The 14,548-nt window shown below is 42.7% G+C and overlaps 1 protein-coding gene across 1 annotated transcript in view; it reads left to right on the forward strand.

The window, feature by feature from the left end:
* Positions 1-14,548, forward strand: part of LOC127661605 (splicing factor 3B subunit 3) — a 36,817-nt gene that overhangs the window by 16,270 nt on the left and 5,999 nt on the right. Inside the window, exons 17-24 of the mRNA XM_052152373.1 lie at positions 372-494; positions 584-738; positions 4,851-5,025; positions 5,559-5,764; positions 6,307-6,463; positions 9,411-9,536; positions 10,001-10,213; positions 10,723-10,821. Coding sequence (XP_052008333.1) covers positions 372-494; positions 584-738; positions 4,851-5,025; positions 5,559-5,764; positions 6,307-6,463; positions 9,411-9,536; positions 10,001-10,213; positions 10,723-10,821 — 1,254 coding nt within the window. The remainder of the gene's footprint in view (positions 1-371; positions 495-583; positions 739-4,850; positions 5,026-5,558; positions 5,765-6,306; positions 6,464-9,410; positions 9,537-10,000; positions 10,214-10,722; positions 10,822-14,548) is intronic.

Below are 14,548 nucleotides of genomic sequence, written 5' to 3' on the forward strand. Positions count from 1 at the left end.
TGTAACAGAAATTGGAGCATTGTTGAAGTCTTGTGGTCTTCCTTGCACTTTTGTAGTCTTGATTAAGGCATTCATACTCCTGTTGATCCAGAAGGACTTTTCATGCATATAGTGTACTCTTAAAGGGATTGTTTACCAAAAAAAAAAAATACATTTTGTTCCATACTTGTAAAACAAAAATATGTAAGGCAGTCATGGTTCACTTTCATTGTATGATAAGAAGATTCAACTAAAGTGAGTGTTGACTGAGGCTAACATTCTAACATCTCCTTTAGTGCTCCATGTGACTCGCTCTTGATTTTCTAAATTTGCTTTTCTGGAAGATTCTTGTTATTGCTTCAGTCTTACCCCAAGCTCCTCTTTTCTGTTAGAATGGAGTGTTGCTGCGTACAGTCTTGGATCCAGTAACTGGAGACCTGTCTGATACACGTACTCGTTATCTCGGTTCTCGTCCTGTCAAGCTTTTCAGAGTCCGGATGCAGGCCCAGGAAGCTGTGAGTCACCTCAAGGTTTCAATTATGGTAAATGTTATCTCATAACATGCCAATTTGATAAGTATTTTTGTGACCTTTAACCACTACAGGTGCTGGCCATGTCCAGTCGTTCTTGGCTGAGTTACTCATATCAGTCTCGATTCCACCTGACCCCTCTGTCATATGAAACCCTGGAATATGCCTCAGGCTTTGCTTCCGAGCAGTGTCCTGAGGGAATCGTTGCCATCTCCACCAACACACTGAGGTAAACGTGCATACTTTGCATACTTTGAACTTTTGAACAGTTTGCAAAATGTTTCCATTTCCACATTAAAATCTATATAAATTTTTGAGAAGTACCATGCACATTGTGGTTATTTTATTTTTGTTTCAGTTCCTGCTTAGTGTGGTATATTTGTAAAACGTGTAACATTTGTAATATCCTCCTTGACCAATGAATTTTCTCTGTGTGTGTGTGTGTGTGTGTGTATATATATATATATATATACACACACACACACACACACACTATATATATATATATATATATATATATATACACACACACACACACACCCACCCACTCCAACAAACATCCCTGTGGTCACAAAAAAGTATATACAGATGATTAGACACGCATAATAATACCAAAAAAAATATATATATATTTATTATTATTTATTTATTTATTTATTTTTTAATTAGGGCTGTAAATCGCTACAATTTTTTTTATCGAATTACATGGTGTCCCGATTAATCGCATATACAAATATTTGCTGAGAAAGCCCCTCATATAACAATAATTCAATATATATTGAAGAAGTAATTATACATAGTTATTTCTTAAATATATTTTTTTTATATATGTATTAATGTGTTAATGTGCATTACATTCTTTTAGCAGAAGTTAATCATTGATAAGACAATTCAAAAAGCGGCTTTAGAATACAGTGTATTGTTTAATACCATATTATTGATCATAAGACAATCTTTGGCATACAGTTCACAGCAATCCATTTCACAAGTGAATTTGTCAGTCAGTTGGAGATTTATTATGAGGGCTTGTTTAAGGACCTGTCAATGTACACCTGCGTCAGACATTTTTAATTTTTTTTTTAGAAACAAGTCAGGGGTATACATAGTACACAATACTACAGATATATTTTACAATAAAGACATTATATTCACTACATAGTGCAATGGCTTTCAATGCTTTGGAGTTGTTGGAGGTACAAAGAGTATTTAAATAATATTTCAAGTCTTTACAAAAAAGTGCAAATAGGGGCTTTATAGACATAAATTTACACTTATGTATAAAAAAAACTTGGCAAGAAAAATAAACAGATTAATCAGAAAATATTAACTTGTTATCAAAACTGTGAAAACCAAATAAAACGTCTTTTATAAAGCAAAGAAAAATTTGTTAAAATAGAGGTATGTACAAACAACATTTTCTCAAATACTACAGCGTGGAGACATTCCCAAAAAAGGTGAGGGGCAGATTAATCTACAGCATTACAGGAGCAGCAAAGTGGATCTATTTCAGGGAGCATGTTTCTTAAATAATGATTGACTGGGTAAAAACGGTGTAACAGTTTAAAGGACACCTCATTAACCTTGTTGGTAATTTAAATATTTGTGTGGTAAAGACCATACGACCTGCGTCAGACATGCTTTTTGCGTCTCGGGTGTGTTGCGTCATAAAAGTGAAATGTTTAGGTCACAGTGTCAAGTTAAATATAGTTTAATACTCAATCTTTAAACACATCTTGAGATCCCTTGGCTCGCATTTGAGCTCCAAGTGTTTTGAACGCAAGAACATAACGCACCAAAACTCCTGGATCCTAACACAACCCCAAAAGACATATCTCCATACTCTGATCGGCATTGCCAGCAGGTGGATGTGTCTTAAGACCAAGTCTATACAATTTAGAGCAGTTCCAACAGAACCAATGTAAAATCTTAAATTGTATAAGGCATACCCATGCGTCTCCAGATGCAGACTTTACATTTTTTAGAATCCTAGCCCACACTCTTACAAAATTTAAATCATTCTCCCATAATCTCTTGAGAACTTTGTGCCATCCCCCAGAATCTTAATTAGCAGCGAGTAATACACTGATGCCTCATGACCTTTTCCAAAAGCAGTAATCACCTCTCCCAGAGTATCTGGTGCTTTAGGGGGTTGTGTGCTACTCCCAAAAACAATACAGAGCAGGTGGCGCAGCTGTATATACCTAAAGAACGGAGATCTGGGAATCCCAAAATTTTAAACCAAATTCTCAAAGATATCAACACTCCACTCTCATACAGGTCAGTGAGTGTAGTAGCCCCTTCACAATCCACTCTGACCAGCAAATAGGGGATTTCTTTATACAAAATCTTTGATTTAGCCATATGCTTGAGGCAACATTTAAATAAATGTCCTAATTAAACACTCGCAAATGTGAGATACCTGGGTGTAACTTCTCTGATTAGTTTTTAAGAAAGGCTTTGCGATGGCAAAATAGGGGCGAGAACTTCCTGTTCAATACAAAACCAGAAAATGGCTCTTTCAGGTGGATGCGACCAACGAGCCAAATGTCTGAGAGCGAATGCATTATAATAAAACAAAAGCTTGGGTAGGCCTAGCCCACATTTGTCAATCGGCCTATGTAACTTATTAAAATGCAATCTAGGATGCTTACTGTTCAAAATAAAGTACTTTGCTATGCCATCAAATTGCTTACAATAAGAGACGGGGAGAGATTGTAGCAGGTAGTTGAATTTTGGATTACAATTAATTTTAATAACATTAACCTTCCCAATCATAGAAAAATGTCATGAAGTTCACCTGCCCACATTGCTCAAACCTTTTTTATTAAGGGGTCAATATTAACTAAATCAGACAAATTTGCTGGGAATAAAATGCCCAAATACATAATGCCCTGTTTGGGCCACTGGAAGGCTACTGGTTGGAAAGCCGTTACTGGGAAGTACACAGTCAGAGCCAAAGCTTCGGATTTAGACCAATTGACTCTGCATCCCGAGAACTTGGAAAAGGAATTAATAATGCTACGGAGGCAAGGCATAAATCTAGTAGGGTAGGAGACGAATAATAAAATGCAAAAGCATATGTGCCATACCTCCCACCACCACCCCTGGAAAATCATCTTATCGTGGCTGCTACTGGTTCCTGGGCAAGACCAAAGAATAATGGGGAAAGTGGGCAACCCTGCCGTGTGACCCCATCCAGAGTAAAATTATCTGAAATTAAATAATTTGTTTGTACCACCACTACTGGGTGTCTATAAATTATCTCAATCCATCCAATAAAAGTATTCCCGAACCCATATATTTCCAAAAACTTAGATAATCCCATTCTACCATATCAAACGCCTTTTCGGCGTCAAGTGAGATGGCTACAACCGGATTCTGACCACATAATATTGATGAAATGCCTAATGCTATAAGAAGAGCTGCGGCCCTGAATAAACCCCACCTGATCTATATGTATAATGGATGTCATAACTTAATTGGTTAGCCAAAATTGTACAATATTTAATTTCTAGCAGGATCAGGGAAATTGGACGATAACTCTTACACTCGCTTGGATCTTGATCTTTTTTTAAGAATCAGACTTATTCAGGCTTGTGTCATGGTTGTGAGAAGCTTTCCATTCTTTAATCATTCCGTATAAACTTCGAACAAAAGTGGAGCCAGTTCTGTTGCATAAGATCTAAAAAAATCTGAGCGGCAAAGCCATCTGGCCCTGGAGCCTTAATTACCTTGCCAAGCTCCTCCAATGTTATCTCAGAATCAAGATAATATTTTTGCTCAGTCATCAGTTTAGTAAGTGCTAATGGCTCCACAGATAGCATTATTAATATCAATGGCCGAGGTAAAAATGTCACCACCTGCAAATTTCACTGAGGGAATGGTAGAAAAATACTCTTTGCTTTATATATCTGGCCAAAAGCTTCCCTGCTTTGCCCCCCGACTTAACGTATGATTGTCTTACTCTGAGAAGGCAAAACGCCACCTTCCGCGTCAAAATAGTATTATATCTGTGTTTCAATCGGGTCGATTCTCTGGCGCTTCAGCTCTGCCTCGGCACTTTTAAAATTCCTCTCCAACTCCACAAGTTCTCGTGCTTTGGCTTTTTTGATGAATGAGGCATTATCCCCGCGCACGACAGAGCCAACCAGCGTCCATCCCTCTAAACTCAAAGTCCATGTATGCCGCCCGCCTATGAGAGCCCCCGTGACAAATTTGCTGTCGGATTGCTCAAGTCTGGTGTTTCTATACAAATTTTGTGAGACAGAATTACATAACAGAAAATTATCTATAAAACTACACTGGCGTTGATGTATTCAATGAATGTATTCTCTCACTCAGGATTTTGGCTCTTGAGAAACTGGGTGCTGTATTCAACCAGGTGGCATTCCCACTGCAGTACACACCTCGGAAATTTGTCATCCACCCAGAGACCAACAACTTGATCCTGATCGAGACTGACCACAATGCCTACACTGAAGCCACCAAAGCTCAGCGCAAGCAGCAGATGGCGGAGGTCAGTGAAACTGCCCTTTACAGGGCAACGTAAAGCAAAGCTTCTTCCCCCTCTCTTTTTTTCGTCTCTGCAGTTTTCTCCTTTTCACTGTCCATCTCTCCCCCTGCATGTCTTTTGTCTGACTCATATGCTCGTTTTCTCAATCAAGTCATTAGCTAAGGGGAATTGCATTGCTTTTTTGCCAGAAGTTGTTTGTCATGTTTGTGGTCTTTGTTTCGCAGCTGCCTAATCATGACTCTTGTTTGCAAGAGTAATTGCACATAGAAAAGCTGTGAAAGTCACCAGTACGATGAAATGTAAAAGCTGGGTTTACTGTGGTGGTCCCTCATATATAAATCATGGTAAAGCAGCTATGCTGATGTGTAAATGCTTCTCCAGAAATAATAAATAAACAAGTCAGTCCAACAACTGGTGAAAAATGAATGTTTACGTTTCTGAATGCATTGCAAAACAATTGCAACATTTTCTCTTGTCAAAATGTCTCAAGGTTTTCAAAGATCACACAAACAGAAGTTATTTTCTGCGCACTGTAGGAAATGGTGGAGGCTGCGGGAGAAGACGAAAGGGAGCTCGCTGCAGAAATGGCAGCAGCCTTTTTAAATGAGAGCCTTCCAGAAGCTATCTTTGGGGCACCTAAGGCAGGCTCTGGGCAGTGGGCCTCACTGGTACGCCTGATCAACCCCATCCAGGGCAACACACTGGACCTGGTGCAGCTGGAACAGAACGAGGCAGCCTTCAGGTGAGGGAGGTTAAGAGAGTTAATAATGGATTAAAGGGGACATATAAATATCATTAGGATTTGCCTTGGTCTTTTAACGAGTTTGATGAACTATACTCTCGTTCACAATGCAAAGAGACCACCAATTATTCACAGTTTTTAGAATGTGTTAAACAGTGTCCTGACCAGACGTGATGCAATAAGCAATGAAAGTTAGACTCACAGAATGTGGAGGCTCATGCTACTCGCCGCGATCCTCGCACAAATTGCCATGCGCCCCATTTAGAGCGAGAACCACTATGTGGTTACCCCATGTGAGACTGCCCTCCCTAGCAACCGGGCCAATTTGGTTGCTTAGGAGACCTGGCTGGAGTCACTCAACACGCCCTGGATTCGAACTCACGACTCCAGGCATGGTAGTCAGCGTCAATACTTTCTGAGCTACCCAGTCCCCCAAAAATATGGCCTCTTTAAGGTTGCCCTCTTGCCATGTATTGTATTTATTCTTTCCCTCATCTCAACTTGGTTCTTTTTTGTCTGTATTGTGTCCCTTTATTCTGTAGTGTGGCTGTATGTCGCTTCTCCAGTGGAAGTGATGACTGGTATGTGTTGGTAGGTGTAGCCAGAGATATGATACTAAATCCTCGCTCCGTTGGTGGGGGATATATATATACCTATCGGCTGGTAGGGGGTGGGGACAAGCTGGAGTTTTTGCACAAGGTAAGTAAAATTGTAAATGACTTTGCATTAGATGTGTGAGCTGTAAGCTCAGGAATTTGGAATTTCCCACATATAAATAAATGTTCCCCAGATATGAGTTTACGCATGGCAAATTGCAAAATAAACTTTTTGTGTTGGAGCTCTGGCCAGGGCTCCTTTTTCATTAAATAAAAATGTTTTTATAGTTATGTTTACTATTATTTACAAAGTGATGTCTAACGATTCTTTATTCAAAATCAATGTGTCATCGGGCCGGATTCACAATCTTTTTTTTTGTGGAAAATTCTTTAGAAATTATACGTTTGTAGGTAGGTATCTACATTGCTGTGAAAAATATGTCTCCTTCATGATTTCTTATATTTTTCATACTAAATTGTTTTAGATCTTCAAACAAAATAACATAAAACAAAGGCAACCAGAGTAAACACAAAATACAGTAAAAAATATATATAAACACATATGTGTGTGTGTGTGTCCCAATTGGTGATGGGGCAGTTGTGGAGTGTTTTCCATACCTGGGAAGTGTGCTTATGACCAGCTCCGGTTTGACAGCAGAGGTCTCACTCCGAATCAGTCGAGCGGCATTATCTTTTAATCGGTTGCGTAATGCTGTGTGGAAGCTACCCGGTTTGTCGCTCCACACAAAGCTTCAAGTATTCTCTTCCACGGTCATTCCCTCCCTTCTCTATGCTAGCGAAACATGGACCCCCCTAATGGAACATCATCGCCGGCTAGAAACATTTAGGCTGGCCTGCCTAAGATCCATCCTGGGTTTAACCAGGCTGGATTGTGTGAGGAGCTCAAGTCTTTGAAAGATGTGGACAAAGTCCCATCGGTGAGCTCCTCTGGCAGGCAAGGTTGCGTTGGCTGGGTCATGTAGCCTGCATGTCCGGCCACCGCATGCCTAAACAGTTTTTGTTCGGCCGGATAGAGGGGGCTAAGCGGGCGCAGCACGGGCTGGAGAAGAGATGGAGTGATGTGGTACAGGAGGATGTGGAGCTGAGTGGACTTGCCAACGACTGGTACCAGCAGTGTCAAGATCGGCCTCTTTGGAGGAGGCTTGTGAAGGATGCTGCTGGCCAGTTGGAGGCAGTCGCCCTCCAACAACAACGGAGGGCAGAGGAGAGACGCTCCCAACAACGAGCAGAGCGCAGGGTGGCTAAAGCACAGCTAGTTGGCACAGTAGGGGGCATAGGTGGTGCATCAGCCAGTCATCTCAGTTATTCGACCCGTGTCACTGGTTGGATCTGTCCCGTGACCTCCTGCCAGCGGGCGTTCGACACTTCACGTGGCCTTAACGTGCACATAGCCTGGCACAAGCGTCGTGGTGACGTCACCGCCACTTAGTGGCGAATGGCAGTTGTTTGTGTGTGTGTGTGTGGTATATTTTAAGCAAAAAACTGATTAACACCCATTTCACCTTGTGAAAAACTATCTGCCCCCTTAAACTTAATAGCTGCTTATGCCACTATTAGCAGCAACAACTGCAACCAAAAGCATCCGATAACATGGAGGGTCTTTTACAGCACTGTGATAGAATTTTTGCCCACTCTTCTTTGATTTTAGCTCAGCCACATTGGAGGGTTTTCAAGCATGAACTGCCCATTTATGGTCTGCCACAGCATCTCAATCAGGTTCAAGTCAGGACTTTGACTAGGCCACTCTAAAACTTGAGTTTTGCTTCTTTTGAGCCAGAGGTGGACTTACTCCTGTGCTTTGGATAGTTTGGCTGCATAATCCAGTTGCGCTTGAGCCTTCAACTCTGAAAAGACTGATAACCTCACATTATCCTTTAGGATTTAAGCAGCAACCCACAACATCACATTACTACCACCACCATGCTTGACCTTAGGTATGCATGTATACTTGACTGTATTTTTGTGGAATTCTGTGTTTTGATTTACACCAGATTTAACTGGACTCCTTTCCATACAGTTCCACTTTTGACTCATCAGTCCACACAACATTCTCCCAAAAGGTTTGAGGATCAACAAGGTGTGTTTTGGCAAAATTCATAGGAGCCATAATGTTCTTCCTGGTTAGCAGTGGTTTTCGCCTCGCAACTCTTCCATGGATGGCATTTTTTGGCCGGTGTATTTGCACCACTTTACTTTGATGCGTGAGAGGCCTGCAGTTCCTTGAATGTTGTCCTTGGCTATTTTGTGACTTCCTGCATGAGTCATCACTGTGCTATGTTGGAATTTTGTAAGGTCGGCCACTTCTGGGAAGTTTCACTACTATGCCAAGTTTTGTCCATTTGGAGATAATGGCTCTTGCTGTGGTTCTTTGAAGTCCCAGAGGCTTTGAAATAACTTGGTATCCCTTCCCAGACTGATGTATTTCAAATCAAGTAGCATAGTGAGCTACTGATGAGACCTTTTAGCCAAATTCATGCTGCTGAATAAGTTATTTCTAGGTGTTGATTTGATTGAACAAGGCTGGCAGTAATCAGGCCTTGGTCTGTCTAGTCCAGCTGAACCCCATTATGAATGCAGTATATCTATATGATATCAATCATAGATTTGGGGATTTGCTAAGGGCAAATTCTTTTTCACACAGGCCCAGTTGCTATTGGATAACTTTTTTTGCTTCAATAAATAGCATTATCATTTAAAAACTGTATTTTGTTTTTAATCAGGTTGCCTTTTGTTTTATATTAGAATTTGTTTTGAATTTTTTTTTAAACAATTTAGTGTGAGATTTACACAAAAACAGAAGAAATCAGTATGGGGCAAATACTTTTTCACATCACTGTAGCTATAGGTGTTGATGGTTTAAGAAAAAAAGATGAGCATAAGTCTTTTTAGGATTACAAAATATTCTTCATAAATTAGAAAATAAGAAGAAATGGTAGTTAATTTGTATTGGTCAAGTTTTGTAAATCTGACCCCAGCTACAAGACAAATGTGAAGGTTAATTGATTTTTACAATCGGTTATGATTTCCAGACACCTGTGGAGGACGTGCCACTGGCTATTGCTCCCTTTCAGGGGCGAGTGTTGGTGGGAGTGGGCAAACTCTTGCGCATCTATGACCTGGGGAAGAAGAAACTTCTCCGCAAGTGTGAAAACAAGGTCAGGAGTCACAAAAGCCCTTTCCTGAAGGAAGTCAATGACTACTTTCTTTTTTTAAAGCATTGAATGAGTAATGTCATTGACACACTGGTCTTAAACTCATCATCGTGGATTCATAACCACATGATAATCATTAAAACAGCAGCTCAGAACGCAAAGTTTGGCAAGCTTTATATCATAAGGGTATTTCATTACTCACCCTCATGGTTTTCCAACCCATATGACTGCTGCAATTGTTATGTTGAGCATTTGACTTCAACAGAATATCTGCCTCAGTCACAATTCACTTTTATTGTATAGGAAAAAAGATGGCATTATGCCTAACATATCCTATTGTGCTGTATGGAATACAGGTTTGGAATAACATGAGGGTGAGCAACTGATGACAGAGTTTTAACTTTGGGGTAAACTATCCCATTAAAGTTTGCCACCCTATACTTAGTGTCATGGTCTTGTTCTTGCAGCACGTTCCAAACTTAGTGACTGGCATCCACACCATTGGGCAGCGTGTGATTGTGTCTGATGTTCAGGAGAGTCTATTCTGGGTGCGCTACAGACGCAATGAGAACCAACTCATCATCTTTGCTGATGACACGTATCCTCGCTGGGTCACGACTGCCTGCCTGCTTGATTATGACACGATGGCCGCCGCTGATAAGTTTGGAAATATCTGCATTGTGAGTGTCTTCATTTATTTGGTTTTGGGATCTTTGAGGTTACTAGAATTACAGATGTGCTGGATATTGAATATATTTGCTAGGCCAATGTGAAAACTTATATTTCAGTTGCAAATAATGCAGATTTGTACATTTCTACCTTTTTTATATTTCATAATGCAGATGATGTCCATTTTCAGGGAAATATTAGATCAGTTTTTAAAGGGATAGTTCATCCAAATATAAATTGTATTATAATTTACTAGGCATCATGTTCCAAACCCATATGACTTTCTTCCATTGAACAAAAAAAAGAGAGGCAGAGTGTTGGTCTCAGTCACCATTCACTTCCATTTGTATGGGGAAAAAGGTACAATATATGTGACTGGTAGCATCATCTGTGTTCCATGCATGAAAAAGAGTCATCCAGTTTTGGGTGAAATATCCCTTTAAAATCTAATAAATTGTTGTGGTGTTGTAATCAATTGCTACAGACATAAAATGCATACTGATCAAGTGCTTATATTCAGGTCCGCTTGCCCCCCAACACCAGTGATGATGTTGATGAGGACCCCACTGGTAACAAAGCATTGTGGGACAGAGGCTTGCTTAATGGAGCATCACAAAAGGTAGATACATCTGCTGATCACTAGACAGTATAACAGGTTCCAGAAATTGCTCAAAAGTACCTCTGCATTGAGCTGTCCATTACGGCTTGATTCTTGATCTGGTTGTGGTTGCTTTTCCCCACATACCCAAACCTTCACCCCAAAATATATTTGGCTAGAGTCCACACTCTGGTTCTGAAAACTAAGCAGTAAATCTTGTCCCATAGCCATAGATCATTATGTGCAAATAAGGAGCATACATTTTTTAGGTTGACACAAAGGAAAGTCCCTATTTGCATACCAGTGACTTGCATCTTGCTTTGATGGACATGCCAAAAGCATGTGTAAGCCAGACAGAGGTGGACTGGGTTGTTTGTTGTGAATGTATTACTGTGAATCTCATTTTTGCATGTTTGTTGGGGCTGCGGTGTCATTTGTCAGATGTTGGTATATGTAAGTGAATTAATTGGAAAGCTGATTTAAAAAAAAAGAAAAATCAAAAGTTGAACAGAAACTATAACTTTAAAATCATTTAACAAACATCGTTTATATTGAACATTAAAGTCCACATCCCCAGAAGTGAAGTGATCACTCTCTTGGCGCATTAATAGAGTGATTTCCAGTGCTCCTACAGGGTATCCGCGGGGTCTTGAAAAGTATTAAAAGGTGATAAATCAATTTTGGGAAAATTTAAGACCCTTAAAAAGTATTAAAAAGCTTTATCACGGCTTTATAAAGTCTGAAATTTTGAAAGTATTTTTTCTGAATTAGCTGTCCAACAGTTTGAGTCCCAAAAACATCGTAAAAGTGTGTGAATTTAGTCATTTTTATTAAAAAAACGAACAGGTACATAACTAGGCTATTGTGGGTGTGTTCGTAAACTGCCTCTGAGAGCACCAGAGCGGGCAGGCGGGCGGAAGTTCAAAAGCACAATGTACGCTCTGGCGTTCCCAGTGCGTATTACAACGCACCAAAATTTTTAAGAGAAGGTTGGTGAACTCATGAACAGAATGGGGAAGTGCAAATTTGCAGCGTCCTGGATGGAAATGCCGGACTTCAGAGAGATCCAAGATGGCGGCGCGGTAGCACGCAGCGGCCACTCCGGATCCACAATGGTGCTATTTTTGTTAGAAAAGCCCGACTTTTGCAACACATGGACATCGGAGCAACCAGTGTTCGTGTCTACCATCGCCAGACACTACTCGAATATAAGACTCATGCAAAAACCAAGCTGCATGATGACCTGCAGGAGGCGCTACGCGTACTCGGCTTGCTGCGGAGACCAGGCCTCCAGCCCTCGGCGTCGCCTGATGCCGGTGGCCAGGGGAGAGGACGTCGTAAGCGGTGTCGCGAAAGCGAAGCGGAAAGAGGGTGGGGGTCCATGCTAGGCTAAAACAAACCCTAGCCGGCCGGCTCTCCCGTCTATCCTGCTCTCAAATGTTTGCTCCCTGGACAATAAACTGGACTATATCCGATTCCAGCAGGCTACGCAGCGTGAGTTTAGAGACTGCTGCGTCTTTGTTTTCACGGAGACGTGGCTCAGCGACAGAGTTCCGGATGCCGCCATTCAGCTAGACGGGCTCGCCTCGTTTCGTGCCGACAGAAATACAGCTCTCTGCGGTAAGACTCGCGGTGGTGGCTTGTGTGTTTACATCAACACGGAATGGTGCAAGAACTCTATGCTAGTCTCTAGTTACTGTTCATCGCTGTTGGAGCTTGTGACTGTTAGATGCAGACCTTTTTATCTACCACGGGAATTTGCATTACCAGAGTTTACATTCCCCCCAGCGCTAATGCTAAGGAAGCGCTCTGTGAACTGTATGGGGCTATGAGCGAACTGCAGAACGCTCACCCCGACGGACTGTTTATTGTCGCCGGAGATTTCAACCATGCAAATCTCAAGACAGTGCTCCCTAAATTCCATCAGTATGTGGACTTTGCAACGAGAGGGCTGAACGCGCTTGATCTTGTTTACACAAACATCCCAGGCGCGTGCACGGGCGGAGCCCCGCCCCACCTCGGCTACTCAGACCACATCTCTGTTATGTTAATTCCAGCATACAGACCGCTCGTCAGACGCACAAAACCGCTTCAGAAGCAGGTGAAAACCTGGCCAGCAGGAGCCATCTCTGCTCTTCAGGACTGTTTTGAGTGTACTGACTGGCACATGTTCAGGGAGGCTGCAACATATGGCGATTCTACCAACTTGGAGGAATACACAGCATCAGTGACCAGCTACATCAGCAAGTGCATTGATGATGTCACTTTCTCCAAGACCATCACCACACGCTCCAACCAGAAGCCGTGGATGACTGCGGAGGTGCGCACGCTGCTGAGGTCCGAGACTCCGCCTTCAGAGCAGGCGATAAGGCAGCCCTAAGAACAGCTAGGGCCAAACTGTCACGGGCAATCAGAGAGGCAAAGCGCGCACACGCCCAGAGAATCCACAGTCACTTCCAGGACAGCGGTGACACGCGCCGCATGTGGCAGGGCATCCAGGCCATCACCAACTACAGGACAACATCAGTTGCCTGTGACAAAGATGCCTCCCTTCCAGATGCGCTGAACGACTTCTACGCTCGGTTTGAAGTGCAGAACGACGTGATGGCGAGGAAGTCCACCCCTCCTCCCAACGACCAGGTGCTCTGTCTTACCACGGCAGATGTGAGGAAAACTCTACGTAGAGTCAACCCACGGAAGGCTGCTGGACCAGACAACATTCCTGGCAGAGTGCTCAGAGGATGTGCAGACCAGCTAGCAGATGTTCCAACGTGCTTCAAGGCCACCACCATCATCCCCATGCCAAAGAAGTCTTCAGTGTCCTGCCTCAACGACTACCGTCCCGTCGCACTTACACCCATCATCATGAAGTGCTTCGAGAGGCTCGTCATGAGGCAGATTAAGACCCAGCTGCCCCCCTCACTAGACCCACTGCAGTTTGCGTATCGTTCAAACCGTTCAACGGACGATGCCATCACCACAACCTTCCATCTGGCCCTCACCCACCTAGACAATAAGGACTCATACATTCGAATGCTGTTCATAGATTTCAGCTCAGCATTCAACACAATCATTCCCCAGCACCTGATTGGAAAGCTGAACCTGCTGGGCCTGGACACCTCCCTCTGCAACTGGATCCTGGACTTCCTGACTGGGAGACCTCAGTCAGTCCGGATCGGGAACAGCATCTCCACCACCACCACACTGAGCACTGGGGCCCCCAGGGCTGTGTGCTCAGTCCACTGCTGTTCACTCTGCTGACTCACGACTGTGCAGCAATGCACAGCTCGAATCACATCATAAAGTTCGCCGATGACACGACCGTGGTGGGTCTCATCAGCAAGAACAACGAGTCAGCATACAGAGAGGAGGTGCAGCGGCTGACGAACTGGTGTAGAGCCAACAACCTGTCCCTGAATGTCGACAAAACAAAAGAGATGGTTGTTGACTTTAGGAGAGCACAAGGTGAACACACTCCGCTGAACATCGACGGCTCCTCTGTGGAGATCGTCAAGAGCACCAAATTTCTTGGTGTTCACCTGGCGGAGAACCTCACCTGGTCCCTCAACACCAGCTCAATCACCAAGAAAGCCCAGCAGCGTCTCTACTTTCTTCGAAGGCTGAGGAAAGCACATCTCCCAACCCCCATCCTCACTACATTCTATAGAGGGACTATTGAGAGCATCCTGAGCAGCTGCATCACTGCCTGGTTTGGGACTTGCACCGTTTCGGACCGCAAAGCCCTGCA

Source organism: Xyrauchen texanus, chromosome 21 (genome assembly GCF_025860055.1).
Source record: "Xyrauchen texanus isolate HMW12.3.18 chromosome 21, RBS_HiC_50CHRs, whole genome shotgun sequence".
Taxonomy (NCBI): Eukaryota; Metazoa; Chordata; class Actinopteri; order Cypriniformes; family Catostomidae; genus Xyrauchen; species Xyrauchen texanus.